This window comes from Heterocephalus glaber, unplaced genomic scaffold, assembly GCF_053883595.1.
Source record: "Heterocephalus glaber isolate CG9 unplaced genomic scaffold, H.glaber_assembly_v1.0 deba00000281, whole genome shotgun sequence".
Classification (NCBI taxonomy): domain Eukaryota; kingdom Metazoa; phylum Chordata; class Mammalia; order Rodentia; family Bathyergidae; genus Heterocephalus; species Heterocephalus glaber.
In genome coordinates this window covers 9,986,416-10,006,478 of record NW_028258139.1, presented here as the reverse complement: position 1 = coordinate 10,006,478, position 20,063 = coordinate 9,986,416, and the positions used below count along the sequence as shown (strand labels likewise).

Below are 20,063 nucleotides of genomic sequence, written 5' to 3'. Positions count from 1 at the left end.
CTTGCCTTTGAGACTGGGAGGCTGAGGATAGAAGCTCATGTCCTGCTGCCACGGGAAAATGCCCATGTGTGAAGGGCCACTGGGTCCAGTTTCCCTCTGCAATTACCTTGCACTGCTCAATGTCCCATTTCTGCATTTAAGCATTACAGCCACCATTGAGGGGAAAACTTTTTTTCTGATTTCCTCATGATATTATCAGGTGAAATAAGATCATGTTTGAGCAGTGCTGTTTTAAATTTTTTAATTATTTTTATTTATTTTTTAAAATTATTAATTAAATATAAAAATTTATGGGGTATCATCCGATCCACGTGTACAGTGTATAATGATCAAATCAGAGTAACATCACCACTTCTAACCATTTTTTATATTTTTTAATTGACATGTAATAATTATATATACAGTATTTATGGGGCCCAGTGTGATATTTCGATACAAATGCAGGGTGTGCTGATCAAATCAAGATAATTAACATTTCCATCTCCTCATCACTACTTTGTGTTTGGAGCTGTCAAACTCCTCACTTCTATTTGTTCATAAAATATTTACTGTTATGAACTGTGGTTCCCCCCCCACACACACACACACTGCCCTATAGAATGCTTTTGTTTGCAGACAATTTGGTTCACAAATAGAAGTGTTTGGCAAAATTTTGTTTTTGTTTGCAAATGCTGCATCAGGTAACAAATATGACCATGGCCATCTTTCCCACACAAACTCAAACATGGCCATTATTCCCAAAATCGTAGAACAAATTAAGTTCATGAACCAAGGTACCACTGTATAGCATATGTGGCAGCACTATGCTTGCCAAATAATAATACGAAACCCTAAATCTATCTTGCCCTACTCAGGAGGCATTGCCGAATACAAGAACAGCTGCCACCACAGATGTCCTGATTGTTGCTCCATAAAATGCTTTCAGATCTCTTATCATAAAGAACTCTCACTAACATGGGCTTCTTGTGCACCTATCTGACGTGTGAATTGCCAGGCAGGCTTCTCTCAGAGGTTTCAACGTCAGAATCCTTGGTCGCCCGCCTCCCCATGACCAGGGCCCTCTCACTTCCCTTCGCTCAGTCCCCTGGAGCCTTGGGCTTACCTTCCTCCAAGCTAGAGCCACAGATTCATCACCAGCTTCGAGATGGAAGTCAATACACCCACCAAGGGACTGTGGAGCTTACTCACTTTTCCTTCTTGGTTCAGGCCAGGCTGTATTGGTGTTGGTGACCAAGTTAGGCAGCTGAAACCCTTCTGCAATCCTGAGCAGAACTGGGTTTTCCTTGTTGCTTTCCCTTTGCTGATTCTCACTGAGTTGGCAAGGACACTAAAGGTGTCTTCTGTTGTCTCTAAAAGCAGCATCGATAATCATGACCCTCACTTCTCTCCCCCTGCTGGGGAAAGAAGACTTGGTTTCCTGGAGCTTAGACAAAGAAAAGCAGAGCATTTCCAGGTTGAGATGGAGCCTTTTGAAGTTTTAAAACCCTTAGGGCTGAAGCTGTCACAGAATTTCAAAGACTTGCTAGTAATATTGACCAAATGCGATGGGGGATCTTGTCTGGATCCTTGATAAACAAAAATGAATGAATGATTTTGAGTGATATCTATTAATCATGTTGGTATGATAGTTTTATGGTAATTCTGTTCTTAAAATGCTGAAGTATTTATGGCTGGAGTCTGAAATATTCCAAAGTTGCTTTTAAGGTATTCCAGCAACCCCAAAGAACGGGGACAGAGGAAATAAGGGGAACATGATGAGCAATATGGCAAAGAGGTTGAAACCAAGTATAGAGAGGTTCACTGTCTTCCTATTCTTGTGCATGTTTTAAAAGTTAAAAGAGAAAAAGAGTCATAGAACAAATTCCCCTGGGCCCTGAGAAGAGCCCGTCCCAAGCTGGCCTGGTCTCCAGGATGCAGTGTCCCTGTGCCCAGCGGGGACAGATCTGGGGGAACAGGTCTGGGGGGACAGATCTGGATCTGAGGGTCTCATCACACACACACCCAGATGCCGTCAGGCCTGGAGCAGTACGTTCCATACGGCGGCAGGATGACAAACCTCTTGCCTCTGTGACAATAGTCTCAAATTCTGTGTTTCTGAATAGACTCCTGGCTTTTCTTTGTTGCTCTCATGATGTCATAGAGGAAATATCAAGGACCAAAAACTAATTAACAAGGACATTGTCACCATGCAGGGTGTCATAGACATTTCTGTTGATCCAGCATGTCACCATCTGGTGGCTTTGAGGATTCTTGTGATGCTTATGGTTTGGAACCGAAAAGCTGTTCCCACACTCTGCTAATTCTTCTTTTTGGAGCTTGTTCTTTTGCCTGATCATGGAGCCACCTTCTTGAACCTCCTGCTGACCCCTGCCTTCATTTCTCTTGGTTCTAACCATGTTTTTATCTTTTGTTAGTCAGCTTTCCATTGCTGTGACAAAACACCTGAGATACTCAACTTACAAGGAGGAAATGTTTACTTTGGCTCACAGTTTCAGATATTTTATCCTGTGGTCAGTTGGCATCACTGCTTTGGGCCTGTGGTGAGGCAGCACATGGTAGCAGAAATATGTGTAGAGGAAGCTGCTCACCTCATGGAAGCCAGGAAATAGAAAAGAGGAAGGCCCATAGTCCCCATATGCCCTTCCAGGGCACACCCCACCTTCTAAAACTTCCAAAACCCCCCCACAGCACTACAGGCTGAGGACCACGTCTTCACCACATGGGCCTTTGGGAGACAGTCCAGATCCAACCATAGCACCTTTGTTTTGAGACCTCTGGCCTCATCCCACTACCAACCCCACCCAGGTCTTTCAAGCCAGTCCCCAAGGACACTGTTTGTTCACCATGTTTCCATTCTCTACCCACGAGGCCTTCAAGGATGGCATGCTCCTAAACCTGGTGGCTGCACATTCCCCCTGGCCCCTAGAGGCCCAGTCAGCCTATCTTCCAGCTATTCCTCCCCTCCCTCTCCTCCCTGTCTTCCTCCGCAGGTGGTTCCTGGATCCTTAGTGCCAGAGGCAACAGAAGCTCTTACAGACACCTCTGCTGGTCCCTCAGCAGGTAGTCTCTATTCTGGAAGGCTCTCCTTCCCACTGCTTCTGTTCTGAATGGTGAAAGGCAAAAAGCCTGGTCCACCACCATCCCTCCACCATCGGCAACCACAGCCGCTTCTGCTTTCAAAGCCCCTGGCTGCTGGCCGTTGCTACACTCAGTCACACAGATGACCTAGAAGGGAGCCTCAGCCAGGGCTCTAGAGAGGAAAGGCCAGGGCGCCTCCATGCTGTCCTCCTGCTCATTCTCCCTTCCTTCCTCTCCCCATCACTGGACCTACAGTGTTTGCTTGTCTTGCTGTCCCCAAAAGCACGTGATGCACTGGCTGAGTGAGAACTGGACTCCAGCCCTCGGTGACTGAACACCCAGAGAAGGGCCTGTTTCTGAATCGCCCTAAGGGGCTCTAGCACCTAATGGTGGCCCTGGAGTTCTCTCCTCTGTCCCGTCTCAAAAGCTGGCCGGCTGGTTGTCACCTCCAAGATTAGCCTACATTCATACACTACTGCAGGTTGGGTATCCTTTGTCTGAAGTGCTGGGGAATGAAAGAGTTTCATATTTTGGAGGTTTGGGCATTTGGGAATATTTGCATAGGTTTTAGCTGTTGCGCATCCCTAATTCAAAACTGTAAAATCTGAAATGCTTCAAAACCCAAAATTTATTGAGTATCACATGCTCAAAAGGAGTCAGATATCAGAATATTTCCACTTTTCAGATTAGGGATGCTCAACCTGTAATAGAAACATCTGCTCATCCAAGAAGAAAAGCATCATGCCAAATAGATAATTCTTCTATCAATTTATCAGTTTATTTCAATGAATGTTCCTAACAGCCACCAAGGACTTCAAATGCTTGAACACCTTTATTTTAAAGTGAGTGACCCCAGGGGTAAGTTCCTTCCGGGTCACTGGCCTATGCGTCTGCGCCGCAGGGCGAACTCCTCCGTCTCCCCTGTGGCCTTTCCACTGCACCTGGTGCAGGCTGGTGGATTCCAGCGATGAGCTCCCAGAAAAGCAGTGTGACTCGTTCCAGGCCACAGAAGCACCAGAATACGTTTAGCTTCAAAAATGACGAGTTTGACAAGAGTGTTCAGACTGAGATGTCATTTGTTAAGGATTCCATCAGTAATGAGAGAAATGGGAAGAAGAAATCAAATATTATTTGTTGACTTCTAGGAAAATTTTATGTTAAAATTAATGCTAAACTTCATGATGGAGTATGTCAGCATTGTAAAGAAGTTCTTGAATGGTGGGTAAAATACAGCCAATATAAACCATTATCAAAACCTAAAAAATGCATTAAATGTTTGCAGAAGACCGTGAAGGAGTCTTACACATAATGTGTAGACCATGCGCCTATGAACTTGAAGTCTGTGTGAAAGTGGAAAGAAAGAAGACGCTGTTGTTCCATTTAATAAAGAACCAGAAAAGACAGAAACCACTGAAAATAATCAAAGATCCAATCATAGAAGAAGCTGCAAAAGGAATGAAGAAAGTGATGATGACTTAGATTTTGATAGTGATTTAGATGACACAGGTGAAAATCAAGTGGATTAATGTAAAGTACATTAAAAGTCAGTCTAGGAATGTGAAATTCTGATCACTTTTTGCCTTTGACAGTGTCACACAAAAATACTGTTAAATCCCAATGAAGAAGTCAGAAAAAGCTATAGAAAATAGGCAAAAGTCACATATGAACAATATGAATTAGGCATGATATTTACATAATTGTAAAACTTTTATCTAGAGTTGTCTTAAAATTTTAAGTTGCATATACTAGGATACCTGCCAAAAAGCAGATAAAATCATGGTGTCGTGCTGCAGTTCATGGGAATTACTTAGAAGAATGTATTACTCAATACCAAATTTAGTAAGATTCAGAATTCGTGCTTGTATAAGAACTATCTAAACCAAGTGAGATGGCACATGCCTATAATCCCAGCACTCAGGAGGCTGAGGCAGGGGGATTGCTACAAGTTCAAAGCCAGCCTGGGCTACATAGTGAGTTCAAGGCCAGCCTGAACTACACAGACCCTGTCTCTAAAAAAATTACAAAAACTATGTAATGTAAAACTAAGAGACATGATTTTAATTAGCTTTAAAAAATTAGTCCATGGAAAGTACCTTTTAATGATTGATCCTCAAATACAAAACGATCCTTTTGGCCAAAGCCCCCTTACTTAATGTTTATTTCGTACAAGGCAAAAAGTTTATTCCTTAAAAATAATGTTTATCAAATGTATAGCAATTTTTCTCAGGTTTTACGTTTTTCCTCTTGTGAAATATACATCCAAAAATGCATAGAATTTATATGGATAGTTTAATAAGTAATTATAAAGGAAATGTATAACATGTACACATGCAGGAAGAAACCGCCAGCACCAGAAGCTCCCTGCCAGGTTCTCCGTCATCACCAATTCACCCTTCTTCCCTAGTCTGCCTGTGCTGAGTTTTGATTATTATTTTCTTTGTCATTTAGTACCCAAACCACTCCAAAACAGTATACATTAGCTTTGGCTGATTTTTAACCCTTTCTTATTCTTTTATTTTGAAAAATCTCAAACCTGAAGGAAAGTAGCAAAGAAGTAAAATGAACCTTTTCATTCTCTTCACCTCAATTCCAGTTGTTAGCATTTTGTCATGTTTTCTTTATAGCCCTATAGATGGGTATTTTATATGCTGAACTGTTTAAAGCATTGGTTTTGAAATTTATATGAACAGACTTATACTATGTATATTTTGTCTCTTCATTTTTATAAAGTTTGGGAGATTGAAAAAAAAAAGTGAGTGACACCAGAAATGGTGTAGCACAGCATCACATGTTCTGGGGGAGGCTCTGATTATCGAAAGGGCACAAGGACAAGGGCAGAGGATGTGGAGTCTTTGGAGTCCTTCACAGAAACGCATGACCTTGACTGGGATATGAATGGGGGCTGGAGAGGTTGAAGAAGTTCTATCACACCCATACTGTCACTGCAGACACTGAACTGGAGGAAGCCTTGGGGACAGTCACTTAATAACTACTTATGAAGGCCCTACTGTGTGCCAGGCCCCAGGACACAGCTGTGGTTAAGGCAGAGGAGGGTCCTGCCCTCCAGAGAACAAACCAGCTAAAAAGATAGCGTAAGGTGAAATGAAGTCAGTATGACCAGGATGATGTCAGAGAGTGGCTGGGACAGGGCTGCTATGACGGCAGGATTAGTAAAGGCTTCTTGGAGAACATGACGTTTGGGCCAAAACCCACATACCTGAAATGACCCAGATGTGAGAGTCAACTGGAAGCGGCTCTAGTGGGGGACAGCCACAATCTTGTAGGCAGCCGCGGGAGACTCCAAAAAGGACCAGCACACCTGGTGCAGAGGAAACAGAGAGAGTTGGAGGTGAGATGGACACCAGGAAGAGACTCACACGCCACACGGAGGCCCAGTCTGGACGGCTGTCAACTGGCCTTCCTCATCCTCTTAAGAAGCAGTGAGGAGACCACAGAACAGGCCGGGAGGGAGACACGGCAGCTTGGGTTGGTGCCGGGGATCCCAGGAATGGTTAGACTGGGGTACATTCTGCACATGGCGCCAACTGGATTTATTAATGGCTTAAGTGTTAGAGAGAGAAAAACGAGGAAGTGTGACTGCAGCTTTCACTGAGCCAGTAAGGAGAAGAAACGCGGTGCGGAACCGCTCCTTGGCCTTCTCTCCGTCCCTCAGAGCTCCGCCCTGGATGTGAGGCCTTACCAATTGTGCTTTACCCTTTTGCTGCCAGCAGACTCCTGTGCCTCGCTGAAAACTCTATAAGCTCCTGGAAGACAAGACACAGCTCTGTGTCTTCATCTTCGGATTCACAAATAATTTCTTTATTTTAGTTGCCCATGAGCAAAACAGCAGAGGTGAAAAGAATACTAAACACAAGAGAGGAGGTACAGGGCCGGGGATTTAGCTCAGTGGTACCACTGCCTGCCTCGCCAGCTCAAAGTCCCAAGTTCGATCCCTGGTATAAAAATAAAAGAGAGAGAGGAGGGTGGAGGCAAAGGGCACCAAGGACCAAGGCTGGAACATTTAGCTGCCCAGCGCTTTCCCTATTTTTTTAATGTGGCTAGGGATGAACCCAGGGCTTCTTGCATGCTAGGCAAGTGCTCTGCCATTGAGCTAGGCCCAGCCCCTCCTTTTACTTTTGAACATTCTAACTGCCACTGAGAAAAGCAGCAGCCACTTCAAAGAGCAGCATCGCCTTACTTTCCATACTTTCCCCAAACCCATGCGAACAAAAAGGAGAAAATATGCACCCCAGAGGGAATGCCCTGGCATCTGGAAGGAGCAGTCTGGTGGTTCAGCTGCCAAACCCAGAATGGACTTTCTGCTATTTCCTGACCTGTTGGCCTCCCTTCCTTGTGCATCATACCTAGTGGGTGTCACCTGCTGTCAGATTTCTGTCCTATTATCAATTTGAGTTTGTCCTTCAGAAATTGTTTCCTCTTGAGTATTATGCCCGAGCTCAGCGGGTGAGAGTCTGATGGAGCAGCAGACATGCTTGTCCCCAGGAATGGAAGTCAACACAGAACTTCATAAACAATGAGGCAGCAGCGCAGACAAAAGAGCATGAAAAATGGTTCCTTAGGAACTCAGAATAGCACAAAGCTAGTAAATATGGTTTTCTATAAACACACGATTAAAATAAGTACGAAATGATCTGTTATCAGATTATCATGAACAAGAAAATGTTGGCTTCCTTAGAGCAAAATTGAAAAGAATACAAACAGCTGGGTAGAAATGTAAGATCTTTCCCACTTTAATTTTACTCTTGCACGAATTAGGCCAACCCTGGCTTTAATAAATTTTTATAGAAAATTTTTCTTTTACATAGGAAGGTTTTTCATCTCTTGTGTCTCTTCTGTTGAAAATGTTAATTCACCTTGCTGGTCAATTGTCATGACCCTAGGGAAAGAATCTGATTTCTGCTTCTATTCTGCTGGCCGTTGGTCCCTAAGCACTCTTGCTTGATAAAGAATCTATTTCTGGGGCCGGGGATTTAGCTCAGTGGTTTCACCGCCTGCTACACAAGCGCAAGGACCCGAGTTTGATCCCTGGGACCAAAAAAAAAAAAGAATCAGTTTCTGTCCCAGCCACTTTTCCATCTGTGCCACCTGGCTGGGGGTGTTTTTTATTTTGGGTTTTTGTTTTGGTTTGGTGTTGTGCTGCAAGGGATGAACCCAGGGCCGTATGCCTGCTAGGCGAACACTCTCCCACTGAGCCACACCCAGGGCTCCAAGCCCCATTCATTTTAACCAGAAGGAGGAAGAGCGCACTAGGCAGGCTGGGTCCCTGGGATGCACTGCCTGTAACTCCCCTTTTTCAGGCAGATCAGTCTCCACATGACCCTTCTCTTTTGCAAGGCCCCCTTCCCTATGAAGGTGTAGAATTAATCCTCATCAAACGTAAGGGTTTCTGCATTCCAGGCACACTCCTCCCTCCAGAGTTTGCAGCACACAGGACAGAAATATTTAAAATTAGGCATCTGAGGTGCCGTGAGCTCAGTGCCCAGTGAATGGGGGAGACCAGAAGTGCCGTGGGATTCACAGGAAGGTCGTTCCCTGGAGCCCAGGTGCTCAGAAAACCCAGGTGAAGGATGCTGTCTACATTGGGGTCCTTGTGAGCTCTGCAGAGAAGGGGATAAAGAGATGAGAGAAGAGCAGAGTATAGAGTGAACTGTTTGCTTCCTAGGGCTGCCTTAGCAAATTACCACCCACTAGAGAAGGGGGACTTAAAACAATAGGGATTTGTTTTCTCGCAGTTCAAGAGGCTTCAAGTCTCAAGTAGCAGGGTGTGCTCCTGCTGGAAGCCTCCACAGAAGAATCCTTGCTTATCCTTCCCATGGTTGCCAGCACTCGTGGGCTTGTGGACCCATCACTCCAGTCTCTGCTTCTTTCTTCCATGGCCTTTGTCCTTCCATGTGCCTTGTCTGTTTCCTTATAAGGACAACTGTCACTAGATTTAGGGTCTACCCTTGTCCAATGTGACTTCATTGCAACTAATAACATCTGCAAAGACCCTATTTCCAAATAAGCTAGTATTCTGAAGTTCTAGATAGGCAAGGATTGGGGGGCACACTTGTCAACTCCCTGAAGTGAGCGTTCAGAAAATAGGTGGATGTGAGTGGATGGTTTGATAGGAAGCACTAGCAGGCAAGGGTCGTTCTGAGAAAGGTGTTGAGTGCAATTCACAGGCGTGAAGTTGGCCATAGGTGGAGAGATAATGAAAGCAGCCACCACATAGCAGTCATCAATCATCATGTGCTATGCACTCTTCTCAGATACCTATGTTCTTATTATTCCATCTTAGATGGAGAAAAAGGGCACAGAGAGACTCAACGAAATGACCATATTACCAGGAAATAGAGCCAGGATTTGGATGAAGGCATTTGGCTGGGAGGTTGTGCTTTTAACTCGCCGGCTGTAAACTCCCCAGACCTTGCATTCTGATCACCTCTGTCCAGAAGAGAAGAAGCAGGGGCTCGATAAAGCAAGTAGAGGAAGAAACTGCTTAGCTTTGGTCTGTGTTAATGTGCCCCCTGCCCAGGAAAACAAAAGAGCTTCTTGAATTGGTATCAGTATCCAATGTTTTGAGTGAAGGGCTGTTTTGTTACTTTATCGCCCTATGATCCCCACAACACATGATTTCTTTTGTAGTTTCAGAAATGGGAAGGTGTTTGTTTTGAACTCCGAGAACTTTCAAGAATGGGGTTGTTTGTAAGGGATTCCTCCCGTCAGCTAAGCCATTCATTTTCCCCACTGCAGCAGACATGAATGAGCAGTGCCTGGCAGTGCCTGCTCTAACCTGATCCCTTTCCAGTGCCTTTCAACCAGGATGACTGAGCATCCGTGTTTGCCCAACACTGCTGGGCTTCCTGGGACATGCGAGTTTCAGTTTTAAAACCAGAATAGTTTGGCCAAATGGAGATAAGTTGACCACCCTACTTATAACCCCTCTGAATATGTAATCCCAGGAAAGTGTGTCCCTGACAGAGGTGAGCTCTGCTGTCCCCTCAAGGGAGACCAGAATGTCTAGCTTGCTTGGTGCCTATGTACGTGTCTAGAGTTACAAGCGATGTCGACTCCTGCTGGTAGGAAGGTAGGGAGATCTCTGGAAGGGGGCACAGGACGATGATTCAGTGGGCCTGGAGGAGTTATTTAGTATGGCGCTTTTGTTTTTACAGGAGAAGAGGATGAGGAGGAGCCTGAGATGCCTGTCGGGCCCCGTCCACGACCACTCTCTGAGCTACACCTTAAGGAAAAAGCCGTGCCCATGCCAGAAGCCAGCGCATTTTTCATCTTTAGCCCTAGCAACAGGTGTGTGAGAGGGGTGGGGAAGGTGGCCTCTGCTCCCTCTGTGATAGGAGCCCAGCAGGCCCCTGTATTTTACTTGAACCTCTGGGAGGAGTCTGGGACTCTCCCAACATCCTGCAGGTTGTGAAAAAGACACTGAGTTAGGGGAAAAGAGCCATGGATTCTGAATCAGATGATCCGCATTTATTTTTCCCTCTAGGCTTTGAAATGTGTAACTTCTCTATTCTTTAGATGATTACCCTTGATAATTTGCTAAGTCTGTTTTTAGCTTAACAAAAGGTAAAGGTAAACAATATCTTTTTTTTTTTTTTGGTACCAGGGATCGGACTGGGGTCCTTGCGCTTGCGCAGCAGGCGGCCAAACCACTGAGCTAAATCCCCAGCCCTTAAACAATATCTTAAACCTCCTCCTGAACACAAGGAAGGACTTTGTACCATTTTAACTGGCTCATTAGCTCCCAGCTCACACACTATTGTCTATTAGTATTTTGGCACTGAGTTTTTTTAACCTAACAAGTTAGACACTATTATCATCATTATTATACTGTATATTTAGTATGTTTAGATTTACATATTGCATATGATTTTATTTGCAGACAGTTTTTTGTTTTCTTTTGAGGAGTTTGATTGTTGTTGTTTTGCAGTGCTAGGGAGTAGAACCCAGGGCCTCACATATACTAAACAAGCCCAACTACTGAGCTACACCTTTTTTCAAAAAATTTAAAACAGATTATAGGGTGTTGTACTTTATCAGCTTTATCTCATTTGATACCCAAAGGGGTCAGGCAAATTATTTTTCTCATTTTACAAATGAAGAAACTGAGTGCTCAAGAGCCAGAAGATATGCATCTCCTGACACAAGCATAGTGTCATTTCTACTTAAACTTGTTTTCTGTTTCTTTTTTATTAGTGATACTAATTTTACAAAATATAGGGTTTCGTTGTGGCATTTTCATATATGTACGTAACATTTTTATTATGTCCATCCACCCCCTTACTACCTTTGTCTTGTAAAATAATAATCCCACGGCAACTGTCATGTCACTGAGCATTTTTAGTAACTCTCTCTCCTTTTGCAAACATTTTCTTTCTTCTTAGAGGACATTCTTTAGAAGTCCCTTAGTTCCTTTATGCTAAATTCACTTGGGCTGTATTCATACGTAATTGTCTAATTTCTTATTCTTGAAAGATAATTTTGCTGTGGACATGATTTTAGCTGACAGCTTTTGCCCCTTGGTTCATTGAAGATGCCATCCAACCATAAAGTCAGCTGGCAGTCCGACTGTCACGACTCTGTGAGGTACCTGCTGGCATCCCAGCTACCACTCCTCTCTGAATTACCTGCCCATCACTTCTAGCTGCCATCAACATCTTCTGTGACCTCCAGTGCTATGCAGATTCATTACCCTGAGTCTGGCACGGATTTCTTTCCATGTATCTTGCTTAGGATTTGTATTTGTTTTTTCTTCCTTTCTTGATCATTTGCAGCCATAATCCTTAAAGATTGCCTCTCCTTAATTCACTGTTTCTTCTTTGTGGCCCTCCAACTAGACATATGGCGGACCTTCTCCTGCTGACCTCCCTATTCCATTGCAGATAAATACCACACTTTCTTTATCATTCATCTGTTGACAGATATATAGGCCACCTTCAAGATTTCGTTGTTATAAGTTTTGCTGCTATAAACATAGGTATGCATGTATTACTATAATATGTCGTTAGTTATTTTGGTCAGATACCCAGAAGGGGAATAGCTGGGTTGAATGGAATTTCTTGTTTTAGTTTTTTGAGGAATCTCCATGCTGATTTCCAGGGTGGTTGAACTAGTTTACATTCCCACCAACAACATAGAAGGATTCCTTTTTCCCCAGCATTTGTTATTATTTGATTTCTTGACGATGGCCATTCTTTCTGGAGTAAGATTGTCCTCCGTGTCTTCTAAAGCTTCTTACATATCTTTCGTCTCCTTGCCTCTCTTCCAGTGTTCTGAGTGATTTCTTCAGAGATGTCTTCCAGTTGGCTAATTTTCTTTTTAACTTTATATTACTCCTTAAACCAGTTTTTTTTAAAGTTGAACATTATATTCTAACATTCTAGTCAGTTCCATTTGTTGTTAAACTGTTCAGATCCATCTGTCTATATCTAATAGTTACTGTGGATTTAGCAACTTTGTGATTGACTCTTTTATTTCAAATATAGTTATCCTATATCCTGTATCTGATATGCACGACCTGGGGAGAATCTAAATCACTTTATTGTTTCTTCTGATTTTGCATCTTAGTGGCTCATCTTCTTGTGTGTTTGATGACCTTTTGGGTGAGAATCCGAAGGACCTAGACTGGAATTGGGGAAACTTTCTTCCAGATGCTCCACCTCAAGACTGGCTTGAAACTTGGTTCCCTGACAGCCTAGCTGTTACTGGCATCTGTTCTCAGGCTGCCCATATGCAAACCTCAACTCAGCTCAGTGGGTTGGTGGGTTGGTTGACTGGCTGGCTGGTTTGAAGGGAATGGCCCTAGTGGATCTCCTAATTCTCATGAAACCAGCATTGTCCCCCCAAAATTTGCCCTTCTCAGTATTTTGGAGCATTTAATCACCCATGATGGAAGGAGACGAAGTCTGAAGGGCTGGTGTTAAGTGCTGGCTCCCCAACACGGCAGCTGTGTTTCTGGGCAAGCCTCTCCTTCCTGGGCTCCTGTGTCTTTATCTGTGAAATGAAGATGATAATAAGCAAGCTGTACTTGCTTCCTGTGCTTTTGCCAGATGTGATATGCAAGACACCCTGACTTTGTGGTGCTGTCCATGAGTACACAAGGGTACACATGGGCACACATGGGCAGTTCTTTTTCATTGTCTGAAGTATGAAACCAAGTTGTACACTTGAAGCTATGACATGGGAGCAAATCACCTAGCCAGAGAGCTGGCTTCTCTGGCCTCAGCATTCACATCTTCAGGTAGCTCATTGTTCCCAATGCACAAAATTATGCAGTAGACCTTATAAAGTGATTTTTTTCCAGTGGTGGAGAAAACGTCTCCAAACAAAATCCAGTTGTTAATTTCATAGGAATATGTGAGAATTCAGAGATTCCTGCTTGTCTCAGAGGCAGCCCTCCAAAATATCAGAGGTTACTGTCTGTGAATGTCTTTAGGACCAAGTTCCTCAGAAATGTCATCGGGGGTGGGGCGGGGCGCCTGTCATTACCCAGCAACAGAAGAATGTGAGGTCACACCACCAAGGCCATTGCAGCCTGGTAGAAGGAGCGGAGGGGAGTGGTCTTGAGACCCACAGAGCCACGTACCCCCTTCTTTCCTGACACGCCCCTCACCTCTCTACTCCCTCCTATGCAGGTTTCGCCTCCAGTGCCACCGCATTGTCAATGACACGATCTTCACCAACCTGATCCTCTTCTTCATCCTGCTCAGCAGCATTTCTCTGGCTGCGGAGGACCCCGTACAGCACACCTCCTTCAGGAACCATGTGTGTATGCCTTCTGCTCTCTGTACCCCTTCTGCCCAAGAGTGTGGCTGGGCCCACAGCTTCTGTTGCTGACTCCTTTGATCAGTCAGGAGCCCAGTTCCCAATCTTGCAAGCAGATGCATCATAAACATTTTTTTTTAAAAGATAGGGCTTTTATAGAAACCCAGCTTGGGACCACAAGCAAGTAAGAGAGCATGTGCCCAAACACCTCAGGCTGGTTCAGTCATTGGCAGAGGTCAGGCACGTCATTGTCTTTGGATGTTCCCCAGGAAACACTCATTCCCTGTGACCTTAGGGAGGAGAGACCATGACTTCCTCCCTGCTCCCAGCGTGCTCTGACCAGAGCGAGACCATCTGCAAAAAGGTGCCAGTGATAAGGCTGACCTTATGTAAAAGAGAGCCTCGGTTATCTCAATAGCATAAATCTAAATTTAGAGAGCCACCTAAGGCTCTGGTGAACAGCATAAGAGGCTATAATAAAAATTGCTATATCTCAAAACTTTAGAACTTTATCAAATACCAAGTAGATGGGCATGAAGAAGGGAGGCCCTGCTCTGGTGCCACACTGGTGCCCAGGAGTCTACATGGCCCAGGCTGTCTTACCTAGTGTAACAGCTACGGGCCAAGCCCTGATCCATTCCCTGGGTTACAATAGAGCATGAAATTCTGTAGCCTATCCTTGACCTGAGTAGACCTAGAGGAAACTCCTTCCCAGGTCGCAAAGAACAAGATACCAGGAGAGGTTGCCACCAGCATAGGAAGCTGGTGAGCTTAGTCCCATCAACATGAGCTGAGCATTTTGAATCTCCCTGCAAAAGAAATAAGGCCCATTCTCTGCCCCTTTGACCGATATAACATTTGTCTGGTTTGGGTTTGAAGTAAATCGGGCTAATGAGAAACATGTACAACCAGATACTGCCTAGCCCGAGAACCAGCTGGGCTCCCCGCACCTGTCTGGGACCCCCATCAAGAGTCACTGGTCAGCCGGAGCCACCCCATGGCAGGATCCAATGCTGAGTACACACCCCTCGCCCCCAAGTCCTTTCCTAGTCTCCACAGGGAAAGGCTCCAGGACTCACGCCTTGTTGTGACCTGGGGTTCCTTTTCTGGTGAACATCCACTGACCTGTCTTCCCGTCCTGCTTTCCTCCCTGCCCCACCCTCTCCCCACCCTGTTTCTTTTTGTTTTGCAGATTCTGTTTTATTTTGATATTGTTTTTACTGCCATTTTCACCATTGAAATTGCTCTGAAGGTAAAGTCCCGCCCCGTCTCCTCTTCCTCACTGCTGCCTGCCAGCGCTCTCTTGCTGCCTGCTGCTGTCTGCTGCTAACACACGTGCTCCTGTTGGTGTGGGTTCACGCTCCGAGCCACTAACCCAGTTGTGCTTGTTTTTCAGATCCTAGGCAACGCAGACTATGTCTTCACTAGTATCTTTACCTTAGAGATTATCCTGAAGGTAATGCACCCCTCCATGCATTCCCTGTCTCTTTCCTCCTCAATCTCTGCTCTGTCCACCGACTCCTTTCTTTCTTCTGTATCGTTCTTTCTCTCTTTTTGACTCTCAAGCCTGAAATTGGAGAAATCAGTGCCCTTCTCTTTGTGGCATCATTTTACCTGGGCTCAGAGGCCAGAAGCCCACCCCACTGCATCCCCTCCCCTCTGACCACCCATAAGCAGTCCTTAACCTGCAGGAGCCCCCACTGATACCACTGTTGGTGCTGTCCCCGCATGGGTTAGGTACTGTGGTCACCATCAATGCGCACACACACACACACACACACACACACACACACACCATCTCCAGTCAATCAGTGATTGAGCCCTACTTAGAATTCTCCTCCTCCCCAAAAAAGAATTCTTCCTCACTCCTCCTGCCGAGAGGAAATGTCACACAAACTCCAGGCATGGAATACTTTGGGGCCTGGAGGATTCCCTTTGGCTGCTCTCTAAGGATACCCATCATCAGTACCTCCCTCAGTACTTGTTACAGACATCAGGGCTACCCTGGAGTTGGGGGCCACATGTCAATATGTGGACTTGGTGCAGGACTGGGAGCCGGCTTCCCAACCGAGGCCTTTCAGCAGACTGTTAGAGATCACATTCTGAGCCTGCAACAAAGCTGTGTTGCAGTGCTCTTGCCCTCAGCATGGGGGAGGAAGAATTACGCTGGGAGTTAAGTGCAGAGGGTGAGAATCAGCACTGCAAAGTGCTTGAGCACTTTTCCCAGCTCTGCCTGCTGCTGGCCCAGGACAGTTCCGTGGAGTGCTGCAACACGCCTGTGCTCAAAACAGATTAAGCCTATGTCCAAACAACACTGGGCAAGAGAGCTTATGTCTAAGTTTTTCCCATATATGTCTAAGTCTCTAAGCCAATGAATCACCCAGCTGGTGCACCTGAGCTGCCGGGTGTGCGTTCTGAGCCCTTGGGTAATGTGAGCTTGTCTCTGAGATGTGACCAGGTTTACCAGAAGAGAGGGACCCTAGGCTCAGAGCACAGGCTCAGTACAAGCATCTTCTTCCCTCCCAAGGAGCTCAGGTTCCATTCTCACCCATCCCTGAGGCTGACATGAGCTGACATCCACTGCCACCGGCAGCTGCAGGCCCTTCCCTTCCTGGTGAAATTGCCACGTCATGGCCCAGCCCTTTAGTGGACATGACATTTCCGTCACACCCATTTACAATCTGAGTGTGGCAGTTTCTGTGTGCCTTCCATGATATCCTTGTCTCTGGACATCCAGTTGTCCGAGCTTCTGTCACTGGCTCCAGCTCACCAAGGGTGTTGCTCAGATTTTTCTTTTCTGCTCAGGGTAAAATGAGCTAGCCAAGCCCCAGTTTCAGGAGGGGGAAGTGGGAACCAGGAATCATGTGATCGCATTAAGATGCACTGCTGGGAACCCCTTTCCATGGCAAGCTGCTTTGTTCCTGGACTCCAGATTCAGGGAGGTACACAGACACAAAAAACTCTTCCCCAGGACACGAAAAGCTCAGAGGCCCCTCTCTCAGGACCCCCTTCAGAGGGCCCCTTGTGGATTTCAGTGGTGTCACATCTCCTGCAAGATCATCCTACAGCAAAAGTGAAAGTCTCTCTGCAAATGTGCTCACCAAAAGGCCCTTCCCTCCACTCACCCCTCTTCCTCCTCTGGTCTCTCTGATGCTCACTGTGCTTCTGAATGCCCACTCCATGCCAGTGCACTGCCTGCACTTCCTTCTCACTGGGTCTCTATCATTTGTCTAAAGGCCCTGCATCATGCCACAGCATAGGCAATGCTGGCCGTCCACAAGGCTCACGTACCCTAAGGAACCATTGAAGGGCCCAGGGCAATTTGGCCTTAAAAAGGAAAGGTTTGCAGGATACATGAGCTAGCCTGAAATGCAGAAGACTGTCACACAGAAGGGAAATTCAAATCAGGACCAGCGCATGGAAATGTCAAGAGTAATGATACATTAGGAACTAGGAAGGATGTCTAGCGAGGCAGTGATTGCTGGTGACCGAGCAGAGAGCTACTGCTGCCCTTCGGGCTCAGAGGTAGGGAGCCTGTGCTCTGTCCCCTTTTTCTCCTCAGGATGGAAAGACCCCACAATAGGCCTTTCCTGGGTGACAGCTTAGAACTTTCAGGAAGCAAAACAGTGATCCCCTGCTGCAGGAGATAAATGGAAAGAATTAGGTTGCAAGAACTATTTTTGCCAGTTCCCTCCTGTGTTTGCTTTTGAATTGCTCTACAGGCTCACCACCCTGGGCATGCTCTGATTCCAAAAGGATAAACTGGACCCCAGATGACCAGGGAGTGGCTCTCATCCTCTTAGCCATCAACCCCTAGTTTTTCCCTTTGGCTGATGCTTCATGGCCCATGGCATTTTACAGCCCTTCTCCTGGATATTCACAGGCCCTAAACTCAAGCCACCAGTGTGGGGAAAGAGAGTTGTTGAGCACCCACAGTGCTCAGCTTTCTACAAGCCCCAAGGGAAGGACTCCCAGTCAAGTCCTGCAGCAATAATCATCATCCTGTGTGTTCTCATTTTTAAAGTTTGCAGAGGGCCCTTGTTTACCTGCCTGAGCTTCACAGAGGCAGAGAATAGTATCCCTCTTTACATGTGAGGAAACTCAACTTCTCTCGTACAGGAAGAATTCAGAACTCAAATCCAAGCTACCATGAGAAGTGGCACTTACCTGGAGCTCACTCTCTGCAAGAAAGGGTTCTAAGCGTGTTCTATATAATTACTCAGTTGATGCTGACAGCCTTAGAGAATAGGTATTATCATTATCTTTATCTTTCAGGTGATGAAAATGAGCCACAGAGAAGTTAAGTGTCTTGCTGGAAGCTGCACAAATGAAATACTATAGGGCTGGGGTTCAAACCCAGGCAACAGAAGTGTGCTCTTCACCATTGTACCACATCCCCCCTCTGCACACACAGCTAGCGCACTTCCTTAAAGGATCCCAGGTGTAATCTAGAAACAACATGATCAAATTGGGCTGAGAACATTTGACACAGATCCAACACTCTTTGAGGCCAGGGAGTGGAGGGATGCTAAATGCCAGCTGCTGGCAGAACTTCTCTCTGGGCACTAAGATGACCATCTCTTCCAGTTTGCCTCAGACTGAGGGCTTCTTGGGAAGCAGAACTTTCTAGAGATAAAGCTGATTAAGTCCTGGGCAAACCAGGGTACAGGTAGTTGGTTACCCTATAGGGTGTGCCTTCTCTCATCCCCAAATGCCTAGCTTTCCATCTGGCCCTGAAGGTAAGAGGATACTGAAGCAAGTGGGGAACTACATTAAAAGAAATCTAGCCTGGATAGCAACAGCAGAGGGCCCTATAGGGTTGGAACCATCATGGACTTGTGATGAGGAATAGTAGGAAATCAAAGAGGGATGGAGGGCTCACTTGAAAGGGTTTTGAATATAGGATTGAAGATTTTGAATATAGGATTATAGTTTGAATATAAGAATATAGGATTGAAGAGTTTTGCATGGTCGGTGTGGGAGCCACTTATACACCTGAGCTGGGGCAATTCTTTGGCAGTTGAGTGAATATTTTCAGAACCCTTTTCTGGACACCATGTCTCCTTACTCAGTCCTTCCTTTTCCCTGTGGTAGATCTTGGGACCTGCCCAAAGGAAGCTGTAGAGAAAAAAGTAGTTGGGAGGTGAGGGGTCTTTGAAGCTTGGGCTTGTGTTACTCTTGGGCTTGTGTACTCACATTTCTCTGTACCTCCCTGCAGATGACTGCGTATGGGGCTTTCCTACACAAGGGCTCTTTCTGCCGGAACTACTTCAACATCTTGGACCTGCTGGTGGTCAGCGTGTCCCTCATCTCCTTTGGCATCCAGTGAGTAGGGCTCCCAGAGCCCAAAAGGGGACATGTAGTTAGGAATGGGTGCCAAAAAGGACAACCAAACCTGGAGGGCTGCCTGCAGGGCCACCAATGTGAATGATGTAACAGGAAGGGCCCTGGAGGTTGCACAACAAGGCGGCTGTGATTTCTTGCATCCATTTCCTAGTATGCTATCCACAGGAATATGTCCAAATGTCCAGACGTCTAGATTTTGTCATGGCAGATAAGGCTAGGTTGTGCACCTTTCTCTCTCCTCCAGCATGTGCCCAGTGCCCTCCAGATGCCAAAAGCCTGCCATTGCTGTGGCCTACCCTGACCTTCTGGTCCATCCTCCCTCCCTTTCTGTGTGTGTGTGTGTGTGTGTGTGTGTGTTTGTGTGTGTGTGTGTTTGTGTGTGTGTGTGTGTTGGAAAGAGAGAAGTACTGATTCTCAATCTTGGCTGCACAGAGAAATTACCTGGGTCGCTTTTAAAAATGGCATTTGAGCTAGGAGCAGTGGCCCATACCTGTAATCCCAGCACTCTGGGAGCCTGAGCAGAAGGATTGTAAATTTGAACCTAGCCTGGGCAACTTAGTGACTTAGCAAGACTTTGTCTCAAAATTTTAAAAGGACGGCCCAGGATTTAGCTCAGTGGTTTCTCTGCCTGCTGTGCAAGCGCAAGGACCCGAGTTTGATCCCCAGTACCCAAAAAAAAAAAAATAGTTGTTCAATAAATTTAAAAAAAAAAATTTAAAGGATTGGGGGGCAGGGGATGTACTTCAGTGCAAAGGCCCTGGGTTCAATCACCAGTACCACAAAAAAAAAAGACATTTGCCTTAATCACACCCCCAGATGGGTATGTTCTGAGCTTTGGGAGTTTTCAAGTTCCCCAA

The 20,063-nt window shown here is 45.7% G+C and overlaps 1 protein-coding gene and 1 pseudogene across 50 annotated transcripts in view; both read left to right on the top strand.

Annotated features, from left to right (window-relative positions):
• Positions 1-10,245, top strand: LOC101722249 (uncharacterized protein C9orf85 homolog; annotated as a pseudogene).
• The window catches only part of Cacna1c (calcium voltage-gated channel subunit alpha1 C), a 733,897-nt gene that overhangs the window by 624,507 nt on the left and 89,327 nt on the right, over positions 1-20,063 (top strand). For 32 of the 50 annotated variants that reach the window (XM_087182459.1, XM_087182482.1, XM_087182505.1 and 29 more), the window contains 4 exons: positions 10,254-10,386; positions 13,731-13,860; positions 15,053-15,112; positions 19,079-19,185. In XM_087182459.1, coding sequence (XP_087038585.1) covers positions 10,254-10,386; positions 13,731-13,860; positions 15,053-15,112; positions 19,079-19,185 — 430 coding nt within the window. Of the gene's footprint in view, positions 1-10,253; positions 10,387-13,730; positions 13,861-15,052; positions 15,113-15,256; positions 15,317-19,078; positions 19,186-20,063 lie in introns of all 50 variants that reach the window. The other 18 variants (XM_087182545.1, XM_087182535.1, XM_087182566.1 and 15 more) reach the window with 3 other exon arrangements.